Source organism: Xiphophorus couchianus, chromosome 3 (assembly GCF_001444195.1).
Source record: "Xiphophorus couchianus chromosome 3, X_couchianus-1.0, whole genome shotgun sequence".
Lineage (NCBI taxonomy): Eukaryota > Metazoa > Chordata > Actinopteri > Cyprinodontiformes > Poeciliidae > Xiphophorus > Xiphophorus couchianus.
The window spans coordinates 18375006-18398727 of NC_040230.1; the positions used below are offsets into that span (position 1 = coordinate 18375006).

General features: G+C 40.3%; 2 protein-coding genes across 5 annotated transcripts in view; both read right to left on the minus strand.

Moving 5' to 3' along the window:
• Window positions 1–4340, minus strand: part of LOC114142167 (FXYD domain-containing ion transport regulator 6-like) — a 19411-nt gene extending 15071 nt beyond the window's left edge. The window contains exons 1-2 of one of the 4 annotated variants that reach the window (XM_028013302.1): window positions 4098–4340; window positions 3874–3913 (exon numbers count right to left, since the gene is read on the minus strand). The gene's annotated coding sequence lies outside the window, so the exon portion shown is untranslated. The remainder of the gene's footprint in view (window positions 1–3873; window positions 3914–4097) is intronic. The other 3 variants (XM_028013304.1, XM_028013301.1, XM_028013303.1) reach the window with 3 other exon arrangements.
• A 2422-nt stretch (window positions 4341–6762) lies between these two features.
• fcgbp (Fc gamma binding protein) lies at window positions 6763–23452 on the minus strand. Its single transcript, XM_028012987.1, has 23 exons — window positions 23381–23452; window positions 23240–23287; window positions 21407–22657; window positions 20970–21316; window positions 20302–20878; window positions 19600–20198; window positions 18941–19508; window positions 18566–18831; window positions 16812–17153; window positions 16151–16724; window positions 15861–16060; window positions 15503–15644; window positions 13978–14306; window positions 13317–13896; window positions 12623–13221; window positions 11686–12253; window positions 10758–11356; window positions 9514–10081; window positions 9232–9431; window positions 8728–9108; window positions 8325–8611; window positions 7124–7173; window positions 6763–7029 (listed from the first exon to the last, which is right to left on the minus strand). The coding sequence occupies exons 2-22, from the start codon at window positions 23283–23285 to the stop codon at window positions 7164–7166; spliced, it is 9033 nt and encodes a 3010-aa protein (XP_027868788.1). The 5' UTR covers window positions 23286–23287; window positions 23381–23452; the 3' UTR covers window positions 6763–7029; window positions 7124–7163.
• Between the last annotated feature and the right edge of the window lie 270 nt (window positions 23453–23722).

A 23722-nucleotide genomic window follows, 5' to 3' on the forward strand; every position in this document is an offset into this window, starting at 1 on the left:
ATGAAATCATTTCTCAGCCACTGTAATGTCACTTGACATTACAAACGACTTTACATTTCACTGGATCTTTGTGATATTCTCAGGGTTGAATCACTCAGAGGTATAATGTTACACTACATAAAATCATATCCTTATGAAGACTAAAGTAAACTCAGTTACATGAGTAAACCTCACCCATTCGATGATTTAATTCCTGACAAGAACATAATGCTCCATCTTTGTAGACACAACATAACAGGATCTATGCCTTCATAATTTGTTTTCCAGGCTATGAGTAGGAGAAGAGTATCTATTTTTGGCCCTGCAGATCAGAACATCTTCTTGGCAGCAGAGGGGTGCAACGAAAAGAGAGGTGTAAAGTTGCACTCGATATTTGGTTAGTGGGATTCGCAGGGTCATCACCATGAGTGGGGGTAACGGGGGTGCTATTTTTCAATCTATATAGTATCTAGAACATTCCTTTGGGATTCTCTTACACCCTTAAGATTACAAGAAACCAGACAACCTCTTGCAATTGGACACGCGAGCTGAAGAAGGCTCTCTTTTAGGAGATCACACCAACTGTGATTTTGCCTGCTCCTCAGACCGATTATGCCAGTATGGTCCCGAGTCGTGGCAACACAAATGCAACACAGGTAGATATAACTTAGCTGTGCGGTTGAGCCATGAAATTAAATGTTTTGCATTGGGGAGATCAAAGCAGAGCCAATGCTTCCCTCCTTGGCCCTGAGCTCTGCTGGAGATTCATGCACAACCAACGCGGGGGTGTGAACATCGCGCTGTAGTCAGAGCGAAAAATGAACGCTTCAAGCCCCGGGAACAGGATTAAGTACAAAGACCTGCCAATCAGGTTTAATCAAACAAACACACAGCGAGCTATTCGAACAAGAGGCAATCCAATAATCTTGTTTGTTAGCCCTCTGAGTTATATAAAAGGAAATAATGGGGAGACAGAAAAAAAAACAAAAAAAACATATAAAGCAGCACTTTAAGTGAAATGAAGTGGATTATAATAAACTGGAGTTTACACAGTCGTTTAGCAGGTAAAAAAAAAAGATAGTTTGGTTCAGATTGCTTTTGTTAACACATCAGTGTTAAGCTATTTACAACAAGTATGACCTTAGTGAATACCAAAATTTTCAAGTACTAACCTAAGAGATTGCTTGTTTTTTTTTTCACAAAAACATTCAAGAAGAAAAAGAAAACTATAAATCTTTTCCATTGGTACATTATATTTTGTTGATGGATTTAGGTTTGGACTTTAAAGTCACCTAAAGTTGAAATTTCAAGTGGGGATGTTTCTCAGCATCAAAAATCTTGAAATCCAACATGGCTGCTGGAAATTTATCTGAAGTAATAACCTCTTCTTTAATTTCTCTTGAAATTAATTGATTGGTAGTTAGCTATCACTGAGAATGACAATTAGATTACACGCCACTAGTTATGTGATTAGACCATTGTTAATTTGGATCATTCCAAGAAACTCAAGCAAAATAACTAGTAGCCCACTCCTACTCCTTTAGTTTGAGGATTTTGGCATCGTAACAGTAGGATAAATGGTGTGTGTTTTGTTTTGTTTTGCTCCTGCGTGAATAATCATTTCAGGAGTTCAATATTTTGTCAAAATGTTCTAAATCTGTTCTGGTCTGAGTTAAACAATGAACATCAGAACCTGATTGCATCATACAGATTTTTACTATTTCCTGACCAGTACTTGCTTTAGACAGCTTTAACCACTGACCCACTTTACCAGACTTCCACAAAGTCAAAATTCCAAGAGGGAAAATCTAAAGTTTGATACTCACATTTTCTTTGAGTTCTACCAAACGCAACCCAAGCATCACCCTTGATATTGTCCCACATTTTGAGAAACTAAAGTATTAACCTAAGATAAATATAACAATGGCATGTTTTTGTATTATGTTAGGCCTACTATCGGCAAGTCTAGATCTGCTGCCAATCAACTGGCAACAAGCAGGGCTGCCCAGTGAAGAACAGCTAACTAATGTAGAAGAACTAAAATTGTTTTGACAGTCTTTGGACTTGTGCTTGTTCAAGCAGTTGGTTATGTCTTGTTCTTTGAATTTAAATTAAGTTATGCTACACTCAATTAGTCTCAGAAGTTGTAGCTCAGATCTAGGAATGATGTAACACCTGAGGATAGCACATTTTACTTATAAGTAAGAAAAAAAACAGTTGCAGTATTAATGATGCATTCTCTTTGCACTTGAAAGTCGAATTTTGTAGAGTTTCTAGCTGAAACAAGAATGACCCTGAAATCAGAACTCTAGATGGAAAAGTCCAAGCTTGCAGAAAAATTTATTACCAAAATATAGCAAATCTCACTGTCTCCAACATCCAAGAAAAGTTCTCAAATCAGATATCACATCATGCCCAGCTGTGCTTTTTAAGACAACTTGAATGTATCAAAAATTATATTAGCAAGAAAACTCTGTAAAAATGCTTATTTCTTTATGCTTCAAAAACAAATGGAACATGTAAGAAAGACTATCCTACAGCACTGTGCCACTTATTAATGAGATAAAGGATATATAATTTTACAAAGTACCCAGATCCGGCTCCAGAGGAATTAAGTGTAGCAAGGGGCAATGGCTTATCTTGGGGGCACAGTAAACAGAACTTTAATGTAGTATAAATACATAAACATATGTTTATGTAACCTTTCAAATAAAATAGCCATGTTTATTAATACAAAAGCAATTACAATGACATGTAGAAAAGGCTGAGAAATTATGCTAAGATTCACATAAACATTAGCTCAAAACACTGCAGAAATCTAAAAATGTTTCCAATCTCTTTTATTTAAATGCAAAATCAATCTGCTCAAGTAAGAGTAGTTCAAAAATACTCAAGTAAAAGTAAAAAGCATAGGGAAGTAAAACTATTCACATAAGACTTTTTTTCCCCTCTGTTTTTCAAACATTTGCTCAAGTAAATGTAACCACAAATAAATACCGACCTCTGAACACAGACAACGAATTAGGTTATTCTTGTTAACCATCTTGATGTACTGGCATAACTAGTCATTATTTAGCATACAGCATTACAACTTACTCCGCTTGCTTAAAAAAACAGTGCAAAATTTTATTCGCCTTTTGCTGGCTTGCTGCCATGACGTTTACACACACACACACACACACACACACACACGCACACACACACACACACACACACACACACACACACACACACACACACACACACACACACACACACAAAGATGCAGGTTTCCAAACCGAGCTAGGAGAAATACAAAGTATGTAGCTGTTTTATTCTTTGAATAATTGCCACATGATCTTGCTGTAATTCGAAAGTTATTGTATTGCTCTTTTAGATGTAATCATTTTGACTTACAACTCTGAAAATTTAACCAACCACCCTGCAATAAAAATAATTTGTTTCACGAGTTTAATCTTCTCTTAACATCACTCATGCTCCAGCATTGCGCTTCAAAAAAAATAAAATAAAATAAATAAATAAAAATCACTGGAACCTGAATCCATCACTTAAATTTAGACCCATTTCCTGCCTGATATCAGACCGTGAAAAGTGGCCCCCTTTTTTCTGGTTTGCGTCGTTGTTATCGCTTATTACCGCGATACTTTGCGTGAGAAGAAATTTCCCCCAGCACCTTCGAAAGTAAACTAAAGTTGCGGTGTGGACGCATGAGGGCAAGTTTCATTAAAGCCGAAAAATTACTGCACTTGACATAAAAGCTCTGCAAAATATGGGAAAATATAAGTTTTAGACCTAAAGTCACACAGGAAATTGCGAACAGATGTATCAAACACGAGCATGTGAACTTGTGACCGAATCACATATCTCGTAGTAGTTAGACAGGGTTATATTTACACAGAGGAGGTTCTTCTAGTTGGAGGATGGAAGTTGAGACCTGGTGATTTAAGAAAAAAAAAAAACCCTCAAAACTAGGATGTCTCATAAATAAGGCTGCTGTTATGGAAAGGGTGTGTTTTTAATTTGTCTTGTTAGCTTATCGCAGAATCAATTGGACTGCAAGTTAAATGCAAATGATTCAGTAAAAATTTTCATGAACCTGTTCCATAAAATCCACTTACCGTGCACCGGCCGCTTGTAACTGTGAGATCCTCAGTAAATCAAACTTCCCAAGAAAGTTTCCCACTCAGTTGTTGCTTGAGCCAAGATAACCAAATATATACAAAAACAAGCTAATGAAAAAGAAAAATTAACTAACTTAAAATTAATGGCTCTGTTGCATGCTACATGTGTAAGTCTGGGCTCTTCTGCACAACTTAGTCAAGATCTGCTCTGTCTTGGTTTTTTGCCTCAGGAATGAAGTGGAGGAGGGGGCGGGGTGCCACTGAAGTTACTCCCAAAAATTACCCTGAGCTGCCCTGCACTGTTAAACAACATAACCACAGCTACATACCACTGTGTTCATGTGCTGTATATGTATTTTTATTTGCTGGAAAACAAAAATTTATTGCCTGCAGAGATATTAAAATATAACGTCATAATGAGCTGTGATCATTCTGTCTGCTCCCCATAGGCAAATTTAAGAGACCTTAAGCAGAGTAGAACAGTGAGCTTGTTGTACTGTGGAGTAATTTACTGGCTCTGAGGGAGAAGCTTGGTGCTGTGAAGCCAAAGCATAAACAGAGAAGTGCTTTCAGGGCCATAGCAGTCTGTCACAAGGGCAGTATGAAAACAGTCCTCATAAGGTTGCTTCTTCTGCAAACAACCTAAAAAAAGAAAAAAAAGAAAAGAAAAACTGATAGATTCCTTTCCAAGTGAGCAAAAACAAAGCTGATCCAAACTGGAAACAGGCCCTTGCCTCATTATGGTTGGTCAGCAGAACATCCCATAGTTTGTATTTATTCCCAGGTTCCCTCTTTCTACAAGGGCCTTGTGTTTTTATTATCTGTTGGTGATTGAATTTCTCTTTCCCGATATGCCAACTGCAGCAGAGGCCACTGACACAAAAAAAGCATTTGCAAAGTATTCACACTCCTTGGACTTCTTTAAATTTCACCACCGTACAACCATTAACCTCCACCACAATTTTTATGTGCATAAAAGCACTTAACCACATAAATTTTGTTGGTCACATTAAGATTTTATTACTTTGTCAGAAACCTCAGAATTAACAAAATAAAACCAAAACATCCACCTCCCTTCTAACTAGAGAATCGGCAAAAGTCATCAGAATGACCCCTGGGGTCACAAGATTCATTGTGAGAAGATTTGTGAAATCAATACATGCTTTTTGATCATGCCACTGGCACTAAAAAGGTTAGAATCACAATAACAAACCTACAAGGACAAAAAGTCTAAAGGATTGACTTTGATGAGGAATACCTGTCTCTGTACACTGGTGTTCTTCTTCTTGCTGGTGGATTACACAGATCCAGCATCGAGACCACTGAATACCTCTGGGACGCGTCATCTGGTAGAAATATTTTCAGAGAAGCAATGTCACTTTAGACCATTTGAATGATCTCAAGAACCCTCAGATTTGAAAACAGAGACACTCAAAGTCTGACAAGTTTTCTCCTGTAAGGGATGTTTGGGAGAGATGGGTGCAGCTTCTTCCATAGGTGTTCAGTCTAAGGCAACTGTGGGTACTAATATGCACTTCATTTTGTATTTATATTATTTCACTACAATTTGAAGAATTCAAGAGGTCAATTTCTACCCTAACACCATAGATGTTACTCTGCGAATTAGGCAATTCCAAACACCATGGATGGTGACAGAAAGCTAACACTATAGGAAAGTTAATTTGGATTTTATCTGACAGACCAACACTGTTGTGCATGCATTAGGAGTACAAATAAATAAGTGTGTTATGAATTTCTTTTCTCTGCCTCTGTGTCAACACATCATAGAAATACATTGCTCTCACCATTGTTCCCAGAGTTTCCTCTACGATAGAATTTGATGTGATCAGGAACCGCAGAGACAGAGTATGTTAGTAATCCAGGATTTTACAGGAAGTGGTGGGGGTTGTGCTTGTGTGTGCCTGCAATCACAGCTGCAAGCATTTTGGGGGGTGTTTCTACCAGCAGTCCACCAACCTACGCTTCTGCCCAGTCTCCTGTACAAAATAGCTCAAAACCAGTCAACTGGTCTGCAGAACCTCTGAGAGCAAACATTTTCAAGTCTTACACTCAGTTGGATTTAGGTCTGGACTTTTGACTGGGCAATTTATACACATGAATATGATTTCACCAAAATTCTTCAGCTGTACTCGTGGGTGAATGTTTAAGATTTCTGTCCTGATGGAGAACGAACCATTACACTGGTTGAGTCTTTTTGCAGCCAATAGCAAGTCTTCTTCCAACATTTCCCTGTATTTAATGTCATCCTCCGCCTGTCTTCTCCAGTCATGTTTAGGAAATCATCCCCACAGCATGATGTTGCTGTCATCATGTGAATGGGGTGTTCAGGGTGATATGGAATGTTGGCCATTACTAATCAAGTAATTTCTTAAGCCAACTGGTTATGCCTTTATATTATTTTAGGAGTATAAATGAATTGATTACAAATGCAGACCAAAGTTTCCAGATTTTTAGACAAAAATGAAAAGCTTCTCTCATTTTCTTTCCATTTCATACATTCACTAATTTGCTAGTCTTGGTCTTAATGTGACAACATTTTAAAAGGGTCACAGGATGTGATTACTTTTACAAAGCACAATGTAATCTGTGTGTTTGTATACAGCATGTTTTAAATACATGAAACAAATAACTTGGGTACAAATTGTAATCAGGTATATATTTATTCAGTGATCAGGTTGGATTACACATTTGCAAAAGATTGGGAAAGTATACCAAATCAGGTATAGTTTCTTTTTTTTTCTTCCACTAGATGGCGATGTTGCACAAGAGTAAGCCATTTGGTTCAATAACAGCAAAGAGAACAATAGAGAACCAAATCCCCAGGAAACAACAAAAACTGCAATGACAATCAGGAGGAAGCGGTGAAGTATGGCAATCAGGGCTGCAAACAAAGAAACCTCTCTTCTTCCTGTATAACAGAGAAAAACACACACATTTACGTCACACTGTACAACTGTCTTATTCATTCACATTTTTCCACAGGAAATGGGTTCATAATTTACCTGTGTACCAGTGGCCTCTATCGACACAGAAGCAGCTTCTCTACAGGCCACTGCAGCGGAAAAGAAAATTGCAGTCAAAGTGGCATTGGAGGAAGGGATTTTATTACCACTCAAGCACAGCAGAGACTACAAGCAGTTCTTCTGAGAATTGAATCCTCCCATGCACATATGTAAGAGCAAGCACTTCTTCTTTGGGTTATTTTCTTGTGTTTCTCAAGGTGAAATAACTAAATAAGAGGAAGTGGAGGGGGGAGGGGTACATGGGGGGATTCCAAAGGTCTAACTTGAGGCTAGGACACTAAACTAAAGACAAGTTCTCAAATTAATATTGCACCCAGATGAGTCTTAAGTGTCCTTGGATGACAAGCAGAGATTGGATTGCAAGCTTGGTAGCTTTTGATGGCCATGCCTGTCAGCCTCACCTGCTTTTTAATCAGTAATTACCATAGGGGATTCTCTAGCATTTCTTAATTAAATTGAGCCAAATGCAATTAAAAACCACACTCTCATTCTTTTAAAAGGGGCTCTGTGGAGTCCTTGTTTAGTTCATGCTGTTAAGAGAGTAAGCGGTTGAATAGTTGTAGCAACGTCCCTTCTCTCACCGATCTCTGCTTGATTATTTCACCGGTCAAATTAAGTTGAAAGTTTGGATAATAGAGCGGAAAAATTGCATCATACGCCTTAACTAAAGAGGTTAAAGACAATGAACGAGAAGGTGAAGCTATTTTGTTCAAAGCAAAAAAGCCAGCGTGAGAAGCACTGTGATATAAACATGTAACATGTTGCCACTTGTAAATGTATTTCCTTCTTTGACCTTTTTTCTTTTGAATTTTCTCATGTGACAGCCTCAAGTTCTCAATGTATTATTTAGGTATTTTATTGATGAACTAACAGAAGGCAGCATATCATTATGAAGTGGACATACAAATAAAAAAACTGAAAAGTATGAGTGCATTTGTTTTTAGTAACCCTTCCAAATACTTTGAAGCATTGCTTTTCACAGCAGTTGCAGAATATCTTTACCCGCTTTTCAGTTATGCTTTGAAATTTTGCATTCACTTGTGCTGTTTCATCTCATGAAATCCCAATGAAATAGTAGTGGCAACAGTAAAAATATCTTTTTGCAAGGCACTGTCTGAAAGGACTGCAGATATTACAACATTTTTATCACAAAATGTTGCAGAATGTTTAAAATACTCACCATCTAGAGAAGTCTTCAGCACTCCAAGACCCAATCACAGCTGAGAAATCACTTGTAATTTTCCCATCTGCTGTCTTCATGTCATCTTTGGAGTTATTGTTGTAGTTGCCGCAGGCACCGCAAATTTCACCAGATAGTTTACCATCAACAGTGACAGTGACCTTCTGTGACATAGAATAGATAACCTGCACACCTGAGAGCCTCTCAATAACCACACTCCTGTTTGAGATTTGGACTGATAACTCATTTGTCACTTTGCTGGGCAGGGACACCTTCCGACCATTTACCTGGAGAATATAATGAATAGGAAATAAGAGGAAAAGATGTAAAAAAAAAAAAAAAAAAAGCTCCCCAAAGTCTAAATTGTTTCTGCTTTAAAAGGATCATGGTTTAAACTCCTCACCCAGGTTACATGCTCACTGTTTACTACCACAGTAGTGTCCTTAAAGAACACATACAAAGTGGCAACAGCGAGAGGCGCATTCTTTCTGCAAAGCCTCACATCCACAACCACACGGAACCATTGGTTACTGGCCTCATTACAAAGAGATGCCAAGTCAAAAGCCCCTTGTGCTCCTATTTTTCCAGACATGCCATCAAAGGAGCTCAGCTCGCCAACCGGACTGATATTGCAATGGCCCTGTATGACATGACAACCTCTGACCCCATCTCTCACGTCACAGACCTCTCCATTGGTACAGAGCAGCTTTTCACATGTAACCAGCCCAGAGGCCTGGCACTCACATTTGGAGCTGCAGTCTTTGTCTACTACAGTTTGACCCACCTGAAACACAGTTAGGGATAGTAAAATCCCAATTCAATGGTGAGCGTTGGCACGAAAATGAAATATATGAGTAATTTCTTGTCCACCAGATTTAGCAGATGTTAAGTCTCTCTCAAAGTTTACCGTCAGGTATTTGTTGTTGTGCACACACCCACAGTTGTCAAGTGGAACACATTGAATGCCATCAGAAACAAAGCCTGCATCACACTGGCATCCTTCAAAACAGCTTTCAGAGCAAGTGACTTGTTGAAGGAAGCTGGCGCATGTCCCTTTGCAGGTGTCCGCACACACTTCATAGTGACTGTGTGGAGGGCAGGAAACAGCTGCAATAAAACAAAATGTGCTTATTAATAACAAATTGTAGGTAGCTTGGATAGGTAGGTAAAATGCTACTGTGTGACCTACGGCAGAAGGAGGTGCTTCTCCATGGCTGGATTTGAATTCCTGCACCCTGGCAGGCCAGAGCATAGGCCTGTATGCTGTCGCACAACGTATCCTTGTTGCCATCAGTTGCACAGACATCGAACACACAATTAGACACATATGAGGCAGGATCAACTTTACTGTGGCAGGCTTTGAAAGGTCCGTTAGGTGCACTGATGATGCCACAGGAGTCTGGTTTTCCATACAAAGCTGCCTTCACTGGTTCACATGAAGAACATTGGCCTCCACAGCCACCGCACACGTATCCAGGAAGGTCCACCACCCACGCCTTCCCAAAGTCAGTGATGTCATTAGTTTGTTTCTCACCGGGAAGCATAAAATCATCACTACCTTTGTTGTTGTAGTTGCCGCATAGACCGCACATCCTACCCTGGTATGTAGAAGGAACAACCACCTCAACATAATACACAGTGTCGTAGAGGACTTTGAGCCCAAACACTGTTCGGATCACTATATTGCGACCTTCCTGAGTGACAATCAGACTGCCTTCTTCCAGTGAGAGAGGCAGGTTAAGCAATTCGTCATTCACCTGTAAACATAAGTTAGAGAAAACATTGTGAAGACTGTGCTGAAAAGGCTAAAGTCCTGTCCTCATAAACATTTTATATTTTTAAAAGATACGTTTTCTGCTGCGCTTGCAAATCCTGTCAAAAAGCAAACTAAAAAACCCCAAGGGCGTGCCGTGGTGGCGTAGGGGATAGCGCGACGCATGTTTGGAGGCCTTGAGTCCTCAACGCGGCTGTCGCGGGTTCGACTCCAGGACCCGACGACATTTGCCACATGCCTTCCCCCCTGTCCTGTCAGCCTACTTTCATATAAGGCACACTAGAGCCCACAAAAGACCCCCTGGAGGGGTAAAAAAAAAGCTTAACAAAAAGAAAGATTTTTGAACATATTTACTTTGTTTTTCTGTACAGGGCATCACAATAACATGTTTGTAGTTTAAATATTGTTTCTGAATTAATTTAAAATGGACTCTTTTGCCCAAGTATATCTTGGGCAAAAGACATGCTCCTGAACTTTTTTCTTCTGATTTTTGGTATCATTAAAGTTATATTTTTTCAACAGCATACATGGTATTGCAACACTTTCCCTTGGAATCTCAGACAAAATGTGGATAGATTTTTACAAAACCAGAGAAAAAGTATCTTTAAAAAACTTTGTAGCAAGCTAACAAATGTATTGGAAAAAATGCTCAAACTCACAATGACTTTCCATGGCAGGCGCTGTTGAATGTATATCACATAACCATAGACTGTCACTGCAACTGCATTGGTTACAGCCACTTTTCCATTTCCATACTTCTCGTTGCCCTGGGTAACAGTAAATGGTGTGAGCTGACCTTTGTCATCATCGCAAACTTTCGCCAGCGTATAGATGCAGGTACCCTGGAAGTCAAACCTCCGACCATCAAAGGAAGTGTAATGAGGATCACCGGAAGCCACACACTTTGCTTCACCCTCTGGATGGCATCCTTTCACACCATTTAGGAGCTTACAGACTTCTCCTTTACGGCACTTCTCCTCTTGGCAGGTTACAGCCCCATTCTCTCCACAGGTGCATTTCTTCATGCACTTGTCTTCAGGGTAAAACACCTCCCCTTTCTTGTAGTACTGACCATCATAAGAGCATCCACACTCTCTCACTGGCACACAAGTTTCCCCGCTTAGCAGATAGCCTTGGTCACACTCACAGGCTTCTGCACAGCGCCTGTGGCAGGTGGCGAAAGAGGTTAAGCTAGCACAGCTGGTTGGGCAACCCGTGGCACATAGGGTGTAATGGCTGTTAGCAGGGCACTTCATTGCTGCAGGACAGAAAAAAACACCCAGAATAAAAGTGACATACATACTTAAAACAATGCTTAAAGTGGATGCTTCATATTTTATGAGCCAGAGCATGTAAACGTCTTGAAAGTATGAAACACATGTAAAACACAACTTTTTCCATTGTTTTGGCTACCTTGCACTAACTTGCGTTCTGCCAGGTTACCGGTATTTAAAATATTTCTCAATTTTAGTCATGGAAATTAATATAATTATGGTGAGCTACAAGCCTCTACACAAGTGGATAGAAAATATTGTAAAAAATAATTAAATATACCCTTAAGTTGATAAAGAAAAAAACACAACTTACGGCAGAACGTATTTGTTCTCCAGGAGTGGATTGTGATTCCTCTGCTCTGACATTCAGACACATACACTTCCACTGCATCACAAACTGAGCCTTGATGACCATGGTACTGACAAACATCATAAACACAGTCCTCCATGTAAGGAGTGGGGTCCACAAGACTGTGACACTCTCTGAAGGGCCCTGCCTTATCAGCAATGATACCACAGTACTTGGTAGCTTGGTAGACTTTCTTCTGCGAGTCTGAACAGGCCTGGCACCAAGGCCCTTGGCAGACAGATGAGCAGCCAGGTGTGATGCCCACCTGCCAGCTGTCCCCCAGCCTGGTCCCATCAGGAGCGGTCTGTCCATTAGGCATGGCCAGGTCATCCTGAGCTTTGCCGTTGTAGTTGCCACACAGACCGCAAACCATGCCCTGGTAGGTGCTGGGCAGAGAGATGGTCACTGTGCTTCCCCAGTCAAAGCTCACGGTGATACCAGCCACAGTGTCCAATACAGCTGTACGGCCACTTTGAAACACAGTCAGCTCATTATTGTAATCCAGAGGCAGCAAAGCAAGCTGCCCATTCAGCTGAAGAGCAGAGAATGGGGGTGGGGGGTATTTTTAGGAGATTATACATTTAATAATTCTGCACACCCCACTGATCTATTCTAATGTGCAGTTAAATCTTAGTTTAATTAAGACTGTCTGGATTAAATTTTTAATATGTGATTAAATATATATACAGTAGAGCATGAGGGATGAGGAAATTAGCACAGATACAAAGGAAATTATCATCCACTCATTCGAATCAGATGGGTTTTTATTTTCAGTGAAACGACTGGAAGCTGTGTCCTAATTCTTATCCCTCCACAAATGTGCAGAAAAGCAGATTACTCCTATTGCTATTAATACAACATCCACATGCTTTATTATTCATACCACTTCATCAATACTCACCAAGACCTTGTAGGGGTACTCTTTGCTGATGATGAGAGTGGCGCCATGAATGGAAATCTTGACAGTCTTGGTGTAGGACACTGCCTTGCTTCCCCGGTTGTCATTCTGCACAGTCACATTAAAGGGCACCAGCCCAGCGTGCTGGGAGCACAGTCCAGCCAGCTGATACTCGCATGTGCCCTGGAAGTCATACTTGCGATCATCAAAGGTACGATAGTGTGGGTCACCCGAGGCTGTACACAGGCTGTAGCTGATGGGCCTGCAAGCACGCTCTCCATCAATTACGGTGCATTTCTCATTGGAAGAGCAGGAGGCATCACGGCATGTCACCATGCCCAGAGTTGTGTCACACGTACACAGGCGACCACAAGTTTCATCAGCCCAGAATTGCTGGCCTGGCTTGAAGTAGAGTCCCTGATATGAGCATCCGCATGTTTTAGATGGTACACACACACCAGCGCTGAGAACATAACCCATGTCACACACACAGGCCTCCACACACGTGCCGCTGCACATCTGCTTTTCCTTGGGGAATGGGCAGGATGGCTGACAGGGGCTGGCACATTCTTCATAGTGGCTGTACCTTTGACAGTTCATGGCTGGATGTAAATAAAATGTTCCAAAGACAGAAAGAAGGATGAGAAGATGCTAAATATTTAACTACAATCTTCAGCAGAATAATTTTTAAACTTACGACAGCCAAACGTCTGTCTCCAGTTCTTGATTATTATTCCATCTTCTCGACACTGTTGATTATAGGAGTCTAGTGCCTGACACAGCATCTTTTTGTCTCCTTTATTTAAACACATGTCATACACGCAGCTGTTCATGAAGGCCTGAGGGTCTAATTTCCCATTACATTTCTGGAACACATTATTTGTCTTTGCTGTTAGGGCCCCACAGAAAGCCTGAGTCTGGTAGAGTTTCTTGTTGTTATCGTCACAGGTAGGGCAGTTTTTCTCACATGTATCCCAGCAGGGATTGTCCTTGTCCTGATCAGGTGTTTGCCAACTCTTTCCCCACTCAATCACTGAAGAGATAGCTTGGCCAGTAGGGTTCTGGAGCTCATCTCCACTGTTGCCATTGAAGTTGCCACACAGGCCACAGACACTGCCATAATAGCTACTAGGAAGCTTGATGACAACGTGCCAGTTCCAGTCATAGGTGACAACTAGACCAAAATCTGTCTGTAGCTCAGCAGCATTCCCTCTTTGAAGCACAGTCACTTCACCATCACCCAGCTGAACAGGAAGATTCACCAGCTCACCATCCACCTGAAAAGCAAATATCAGAACAATACTCACACCACTCAGAGAAACTTGGCAGGTGAATCAGTCAGGAGGTTAAAATCTCACCATAATTTGACCAATTTGGTTCTTTCGAATTGTTATGGTATACCCATAAACAAGCACATCAACCTCCCTGACATAAGAAACCGCTGTGTTGCCTCGGTTGTCGTTCCTTTCGTTTACAGAGAATGGAACAAGACCATATAGAGTGCCACAGGTTTTGGAGATAACATATTTGCAGGTTCCTTGGAAGTCAAAGTTGTACCCATCAAAAGTGTGGTAGTGTGGGTCACCCCAGGCCCAGCAGGTGCCAGTGAACTTGGGCACACACAGAGCCTTGCCCTTCTCAACACGACATTCTTCTTGGACACGACAATTAGCATCTTTGCAGGGATCTGAAAGAGACAATCGAGATTAAGTTCCAGTGGCTTTCAAAAGTATTCATACTCTTTGAAATTGTTTACATTTTTGCTACATTGTGATCTCAACCTTGCCGTTGTAGTTTGTTCCACAAGTTAGCATAACCTCCACCTACAATGCTAAAATTCTAGAGTCTTTTAGGAAATGTCTCTAACATCTTTGGACATCTAGAAAGAAAAACAATCACTTCTTCTTTGGCTCAAGCTCAATCAGATTTGGTAAAGACTGCCTGTACACATAATATTTCAGATCTTACAACATTTTTCATTGGATTCAAGTCTAGACATTTACTAGACTAAGCTAAACCATATGTAGGCTTTGATCTAAACATTCAATTAGAGTGTATCTCTGCTGCACTCTCAACGTTTTTGCAGACTCTAACACACAGGTGTCAAACTCCAGTCCTGGAGGGCCACTGCCCTGCAACTTTTAGATGTGCCTCTGCTACACCACACCTGAATAGAATAATTAGGTCATTAGCAAGGCTCTGGAGAACTGATCTACACATGAAGGAGGTAATAAAGCCATTTCATGCCAGTGTTTTGTACCTGAAGCACATCTAAAACTGCAGGACAGTGGCCCTTGAGGACTGGAGTTTGACACCCCTGACACAGGTTGTACTTCATGACTGACTTGCATTAAGCACCATCAATACTTCCATTAACTCTTACCAGCCTTCCTTGAGATACAGAAGAAAATCACCCCCACAGCATAATACCGTCATCATCTCGTTTTACCATGGGGATGGTTTGTTTAAGATGATGTAATGTTTTCTACAATGTAAAACATTTTGAATGTATACTAGACAGTTCACTTTTAGTTCTATGGGATCAGAGCACCGTCAAACTGCAGACTAAGCTGTATTTTATTCTTTTTTATTTTCTTTATTTTTTTTTACAATGACTTGCATATTGCCACTCTAGTGTGAATGCTAGATTGGAGATTTTTAAAACATCATTTTCAGTTATGTCTGTCACATAATGTCTCAATTAGATACATCAAAATTTCTGGTTGTTATATGTCAACATATACATTATTCCAGGGGTTTGAATACATTTGTATTAACCAATAAATTCAACATATATTTTTGAAAATAAAGTATTATTACTTTATTTCCCACTTTACCACATTTCTTGATATCAGTAAATATGTTGTAGTGTTTGCATCTTACCTGTGTTGTGGCATGCCCGGATTCCGTTCTTGACCATGCATTTAGTGTCTTTAGGACATGAATATTTTTCACAGACAAGGCCTGTTGCTGGATTACACGTGCACTTTGTGTTACAGTCCTCTTGATATATGATTTCACCAGGCTGGTAAATAATAAAAAAAAAAAAAGAAAATAATGGGTTTAAATCCCTTCAAAGGCAAATTAAAACAAGTTTCAGATTAAACTTAACTTTTTTGCAGATTACATCTTAATGTAAATAGCTAAAATCTAAAATTTGAAGCAAATGGACCTCATATATCAGCTCATTTTTATAATTATAGTCTTATGCAGGTTTACTGAAAGAGTTGCTGAACTGTACTTTGTATGTTTTTCCATTTTCATAGCAGCCGCATTCAGTTTCGTTGACACACGTCTGTCCGTTGAAGAGGAAGCCAGTGTCACATTCACAGCCTTCTGTACAGCCAGTGGGGCACTCAACAATTTCCGTGAGGCCAGGACAGGAAGTAGAGCAGGTTTCAGCACACATTTCATAGTGACTGTTGGAAAAGCATTTCATGGCTAAAGAAGAAAAACAGCTAAAATTAAAAACGTGAGAAAAATATTTTTTTTAAATGTAGGACCCAATAATATGACAATAGGAAAACCTACGGCAGAAGGATGGAGTTCTCCAGTCTTTGACATCCACTCCTGCCAAGTGACAGTTATAAGCATAGGCTGCTACGCTGTCACAAAGCACATTTCCTTCTCCGTTGGAGGCGCACAAATCAAACACACAGTCATCAAAGTACAGCTGTGGGTCAATTTTACTGTGGCAGGCTACGAAAGGTCCATTGGCTGCTGCAATGATACCACAGTAAGTGGGCTTTGAAAACACAGCTTTATGAGCTGCATCACAGTTTGGGCATTTATCCCCCTCACAGCCATTTTCACACACTACATTGGGAATAGTGATTTTCCATGATGTTCCAAACATGTTGACGTTATTGGTGACTTGATGGTTAGACATCTGGAAGTCATCATTTTTGTCTCCGTTGAAGTTGCCGCATAGCCCACAGACTTTACCACGGTAATTACCCGGTACTGTGACCGTCACATGGTAGACCAGATCATATGCGACTACCAGTTCAAAATCTGTTGCAATGACATAATTTCTGCCCTCCTGATAAACCTTAACTGCTCCATTGTTAAGATTGACCGGAAGGTTGTTAAACTCTCCATTTATCTGAAATACACAGGATTTATATTACATAAATACTGCAGAAACAAATATACACATTCAAATAATAATAATAAAAATATCATCACTTACCAGTACTCCCAGCATTTTGTTTCTCATTATGAGGGTGAAGCCATAGACCTCCATTGCAACCAGCCTGGTGACAGAAACTTTTTTCTTTCCCCTCATTTGGTCCCACTGCTCATTCTCCACTTGAACTGAAAAGGCCTGGAGGTGGGTCCCCTCCACGCCACAACTTTTAGACAGAGTATACGTGCAGGTGCCTTGGAAATCAAATTTCCTCCCATCAAATGAAAGGTAGTGGGGATCACCAGAAGCTCGACAAACACCCTTCCCAACTGGGTGACATTTCTGAACTCCATTCTCTATCTTACACTTCTCATTAGGGCCACATGAGAAGTTTTTGCACTCAACCTGAGTGAAAGACACACATGAAACAGTGTTTGCAGATCCAGCAAGGTAAATTAACTGTGCCTTGATAAAGATTTCACCCTTTGAAATTGTTTTGCATTTTGTTACATTAGAACCACAAACGTCAATAAGTTTAATTACCAAATCAGCACTTAAAATACAACATAGCAGCTGTAACTATAAGAAAATATAAATTAAAACATCACAAATATGTGATAGACCAACACAAATAATATCCATCCATTATCTCACATGCTTATCCCTAGTGGGGTTATGAAGGGTGCTGGTGCCTATCTCCAGCGGTTATTGGGACAGGTCACCCCCACAGGGAAACACATAGACAGACAACCATACATGCGCACACACACCCACACCTAAGGAGAACTTAGAAAAACCAATCAACCTGACAGTCATGTTGTTGGAGGAAGCCAGAGTACCCTGAGAGAACTCACGCATGCACAGAGAGAACATGCAAACTCTATGCAGAAAGGCTGTGGACCGAACCTAGGAACATCTTGCTGCAAGGCAACAGTGATACCAACTGCACCACTGTGCTGCCCAGCAAATGATTTGTACTTCTTTAGATTTTTTTCAGGAGGGAACATTTAAAAGTATAATGTGCAATTGCATTAATCTCCTTTTACTGTCACATCCCTACTCATATTGCCTTTAGAAGTCTCTTAATTATATGTTCCAATGAATTCAATATGAATCCAGATATTTACTGAAGGCCTCAATGGATTGCTAGAGAACATTAGAGAACAAACTGGATCAGTTATTTAGATTATTCAACTATCAGATTCATGCAAAGTGCTATTATGCCCTTTCAGCTTTCAACAGTTTCAGGAACCTCTGATCATTCAAGTAATTTTTTTTGAAAAAATACCTCTTCAGAAATGTGAACTGTGAATGGTTTCACAGTTCACATTTCTGAATGGGAACTGTGATTACACTGAGATGGTATTTTAGGCTTGAGTCAGTTTGGTGATAGGCTAACCCCTTTAAGTGCTACTTATGCACAACAGTAGGGACACAAAACAAAATCTGGACAGAATTCATGGAACGATAATGTTAGGTTAAAGATATTGATGACATTTAATCCCATTTAGCGTTCATCACAAACCTTGAAAATGAATGTTCACAGATAATCTCAATCCAATCTGAATGAGTTTGCTCTATCAGGCAAAGAAGAATGCAGACAAGTTTGAATCTCTGGATGTGTAAACCTGGTAGATACATGGACTAAAATATTTGCCGCTGCAATTGCAGCAAAACATGGTTCTACAAATGATTGACTCAAGATTTCTTTTTATTTTACCTTGACAACATACAATATAGTTTGTGGTTCTTAATAAGTTACAAAAGTATATATGAATAATTTTGCAAGGGACAGGATATTTACTGTCATTCATTACCTCTCCATCTTGTGTGCATTTGCACTCGAGCTGACACTGTCCATTTTGGTAAAACACCTCGCCTATTTTGTAGTACCGGTCATTGTGGACGCATCCACACTGTGAGAAGGGGACGCAGAGATTTCCACTGAGGATGTAATCTTCATCACAGGCACAACTCTCCTCACATATATCCTCACAGCCCTGAGGAGGAGCAAGACTGCTACATGTTGCAGGACATGCAGTTGCACAGATTTCATAGTGGCTGTTATTGGGACATTTCACAGCTGCAAGCAAAGGACAGATGGCAAAAAAAAAAAAATAATTTGCCATTGTCATTACAAAAAAGTACACAGAAAAGTATACAATTGTTATTTCTATTGACGTATTTCTTACCACAGAACTGAGTGGTCCTCCAGCTGTGAACCTTAGCCCCCACTTTTTGGCAAGCAGATGTGTATGATGTAATAGCCTGACAGAGTACATCCTTCCTGCCTTTATACAGGCACACATCATAGACACAGTCCTCAAAGTAGTCAGCTGGATCCACCTTTGCATGACACTCTTGGAACGGCCCATTAGGGTCTCTGATTATCCCACAAAAATCTTTCTTCTCATACTGAAGCTTGTCTGTAATGTCACAAGTGGGACATACCCCTTTACAGCCTTCGACACAGCCTGGGATTTCGGCCACTTTCCAGCTTGAGCCAAAGTCTGCTGGCTTGACAGGTTTGTTGCTACCCTTAGGGGTTAGATCATCTTGGGGTTTGCCATTGTAGTTGCCACAAAGACCACACACAGCCCCCATGTAGTTGCTCGGCAAAGTAACAAATGCAGCACTTTGCCAGTTAAAAGTGACTTTTAGGCCAAAATCTGTGGTGACAACAGCATCCCATCCACTTTTATGCACAGATATCTGCCCATCATTGAGATTAATGGGAAGGTTAACTAGCTCGTTATTTACCTAAAGGAGAGAAAGTTTAGTTGCACTCTTGGGCAGTAAAAAAAATCAAGGTAGAATCAAAACTCACATATATTTTTTATGGATATCTTACCAAAATCAAGTCTTTGTGTGTATTTGTTATGACAATGCTGGTAGAGTAGACATTGATCTGTACTAACTTAGTATAGGAAACCACTTTGCTGCCTCTCTGATCATTTTGCACCAGCACTTCAAAGGGAACCAACTCTGGGTCTTTTGAGCACAGTGCAGCAAGTTGGTACACACATGTGCCCTGAAAATCAAACCGCATCTTATCAAAGGTCAAATAGTGGGGATCACCGGTGGCATGGCAGGTGCTCTGGGACAATGCTTGACATCTTCTTATCCCATTCACCAATTTGCATTGCTGCCCTGGTCCACAGCCCTTATCCTGGCACTCTACACGCCTGGTTCCAGGAACACATTTACACCATCGCTTGCATCTCTGGTCAGCCCAGAATGCTTCCCCAGCAGGAATGTAGTGACCCTCATAGGTGCAACCACACTTGGCAGCAGGCACACACTTGTCTCCACTTAGAACAAAGCCATTATCACAGGTGCAGGTCTCCACACAAGGGTGTTTGCATTTAGAGGGTGCAGTTGGGTCAGAACAAGTAGCTGGACAGGCGTTTCCACAGAACTCATAGTGACTGTTTGCTGGACATTTGGCAGCTGTGTGGAGAAAAAGCAGAGTAAACTTCATTAGATTAATTTAAATAATGGATTGTGAATATTCAAATAGACTTTATCTTTTACTTTGCATTAAGGCACTTACGGCATTTTGCCATATTCCTCCAATCTTGAACCTGGATTCCAGCATTCTGACAGGCTTCAGTGTAGGCCTCAAAAGCTTTGCAAAGGAGTTGACGAAGACCACCTCCCATGCATAAATCAAATTTACAGTTTTCCAGGTAAGCTTGAGTGTCTATGACTGGATGACACTTGTTAAATGGACCATTTTCTTTTTCAATGAGTCCACAATACGAGTTACTCCCATACTTATTCATCAAGGAACTGCTACAGGTGTCACATCCACCTACGCAATTATCTATGCACTTAGGATCAGGCTCCAATCCGGGAACCTTCCAGCTGCTCCCAAAGGCCACAGCCCCACCTGCCTGGGTGCCAGAGGGTGTGGTGAAATCATCAGCGGGGCTGCCGTTAAAATTACCACAGAGTCCGCAGGTTTTACCAGCAAAGCTGCTGGACAGATTGACCACAAGATTGTGATCCCAGTCATAACGGACAGAGAGGCCAAAGTCAGTCTCTATAACTGCAGAGCGGCCACATTGAAACAGATTCAGTTTGCTGTTGTTCAAGACTATAGGCAAGGACCACAAACTGTTGTCAATCTGCACAATAAAAAAAATACAAATTATGTTAATTTAACAAAACATAGCTGACACATTATAATATAGATAAAAAATATAAAAAAGCCCTTACCCTTACACGACCATTTTCAGACCGAACTACTGTGACAGTGATATCATAGACTTTAACTATGACCAGACCAATGTATGACACTTTGCGGCTGCCTCTGTTCTCATTCTGGGCAAGGACTTCAAAGGTTGGGAGTTTGCTGTTACTTTCACAGTTTTTAGCAATAACATATGTGCAGGTGCCCATAAAGTCAAAACGCCGTCCATCAAAAGTACGATAGTGAGGATCTCCCATGGCCCAGCAGGTACCGAGCTGTGGTTTCACTGGTTTGGCCACACAGGATGGAAACCCACCACTCATTTCACAGACCTCATTGGGACTACAAGTAATGCTACTGCACGATAAAGAGCCTACAGAAAAAAAGAATATATTTACAATTATTCATCTGATATGTTTGAGACAAAAATTATTTCTGGTCAGCTTTAGTTTGTGCAACTTACCTGAATTCCCTTCCTCTATACAGTGTCCTACAGAACCATAGCCATTCATTTGACTGACTCCAATGCTGTAGAGCCCAAAGCTAGAACCAGAGCTGGACACAGTGTGGATGTTGTTGCCAGAGATTTGTTTGTAGGACATCTCTGCCCATGAAAAATCTGTCCCAGCAACCGTTTTCCATTGTACATCTTGTGGTAGATTTTTGTTGTCCAATTGAAGTCTGGCTGTTGCACTGGTTTTTGCCACAATAAGGGCTTTGTTGTCAAAACTCTCAAGAGCTTCTAATGAATAAGAAGAGCAGAAGCGGTCTATGGGCAGGATTGTCATAAAAAACGGATCATATATTTGGAACCAACTATATTCAACGCCGTTAAAAAGCATCAGAACCTGGATGCCATGATCAGACTGAATAAAAAGTGTTTCAGGGTGTTTTAATTTGATCTCCTTTATCGTGCCTCTGGAGAGACTAAAGGCAGTCTTGCCTTTACCATCGTTAACGCTGACTTGGGTGGCTTGGGAGGCCTGGAGATAAACAGAGTCATAGTTCTTCTGGAAGCTCAGAGCAGATAAGATGAAGCTGGTTCCCCAACTGCTCACTGGTAAAAGCTGCTCATAAACGTGGTTGCATTTAGAGAAAAGAAGGAAGCAAGTGTGTCCTGAGAACACAGCAACAGGATGCTGGGAAGTAACCTGACTACCAGACAGGTCATATTTGCTCTGAAGCTGAACACTCTCATATGGCTCAAGATCTATAACCAACTTATTGCCTTTGTTGAAGACACGTCCCTGAAAGGTGATTAATGCTTCAGGGAATATCTCCACCTGGTTTTTGTCTTTGCCATTTGTCACAGCAAACTCTTTGCTAGTGCCGTAGGGACCACTGGGAGGAGTGAGGATGAAATATTCTTTCCCCCATGCAGTAGTTGGATATATGACAGAGGTGTCAGCTGTGAAGAGCTTGCAGTTAAAGGAGGTTACAGACACATCTGCTGAAGCTTCAACCTGAACAGTTTTGTAGGACTTTTCACTGTTGTACATCTCGACACCAGTAGGGACACTGACAGTGACCCTTTCCCCAGCTTTAAGGGTTTTTTCCTCTTTGAACTTCAAGAGAGGCACCTGCACGGTCACTTTGGTGTTGGCTTGAACAGCTGTAATATACAGCTGAAAACGAGGACTGTCATAGTCTGGTGCATAATTCTCCATAAATGATAGGATAAACTCCCTTCCTGTCCAAAGAGCATGAGATGGACCTGGGTGATACAGGATGAAAAATGGGTGAAAAAAATGAAGAAACACTTTAATGCCAAAGCTTTTTCAAGTTGCTTCAAAAAACAATGAGCAATACACAGCTGAGTTTCACAGGATATTGTGTGTTAAAAATATGTGATAAAAGCATTAGGAAATTAATGAGACTATTGTCACCACAGTGATCAAAGGATTCACAGAAGCAATTATGTTTTAAAATTTAAAAAATATATATTACATATATATTATATATGTATATATGCAATATATAAAAAGGCAAAACAAATATATAAATATGTATATATTTATCAAATAGTACAAAGAAACCTTATACTATTTGAGAAACCAAAAAGATGGCTGCTGAAAAGGGATCACAATTTTAGAAGAAATGAATGGTCACTTTTTATGAAATAGACTGATATATTTTGAAGAACTTTAGTTCATTGACTGCTTCTAAGCGGCACTCAATAAGCAGTCTAAAAAACTATGTCATATGCAATCAAAACTTTGCTGAATTACACTTTAATTTAAGCCGAACAAATTAAATTACACAGTAATAGAAATCAGCAAAAACTAGTTGTACTTACAACTCAATAAAGCCCCCACAACACAAAACAGCACAAGGATCCCCATGGCTGAAAAAGTAAAAAATGGTTTTAGTTTAAAAAGGATCCAACAGTTATATTATCTAAGTTACACAAATGCTGCTTGATCCAGAATGTGCTCACCTGTTGACTAGTTCTGTGTGAGCAACTTTTTTACTGCTCCATCCTTTTTTTATAACGATGGACGAGAAAAAAAAAGAAAGAAAAACACTTGAGCCAATCAGAAAAATATATGCCTCTCTTTAACAATAACCTTCCTCTTAAACAAACAGAGCCAAAACTTGGCAATGACTTTTAGGTCCTGTTGCATGCTGACATGGGTGTGGACATTTCTAGGAATAATCATTTGTACTTGGGGTGTAATGCAACTTAGAGATAGGGTGAGAAGTTCAGATATCCAGGATGGACTCAGAGTAGAGCCGCTGCTCCTTCAGGTCAAGAAGAGCCATTTGAGGTGGCTCTGGC

Coding starts and splice junctions, on each gene's coding strand:
- fcgbp (XM_028012987.1), bottom strand. CDS start 23,285: ATGGGGATCCTTGTGCTGTTTTGTGTTGTGGGGGCTTTATTGAGTT. Junction 12,254..12,622: donor AGTACCCCTACAAGGTCTTG/GTGAGTATTGAT, acceptor TCTGCTCTTCAG/CTGAATGGGCAGCTTGCTTT. Junction 9,432..9,513: donor GAGAAGCACCTCCTTCTGCC/GTAGGTCACACA, acceptor GTTTTATTGCAG/CTGTTTCCTGCCCTCCACAC.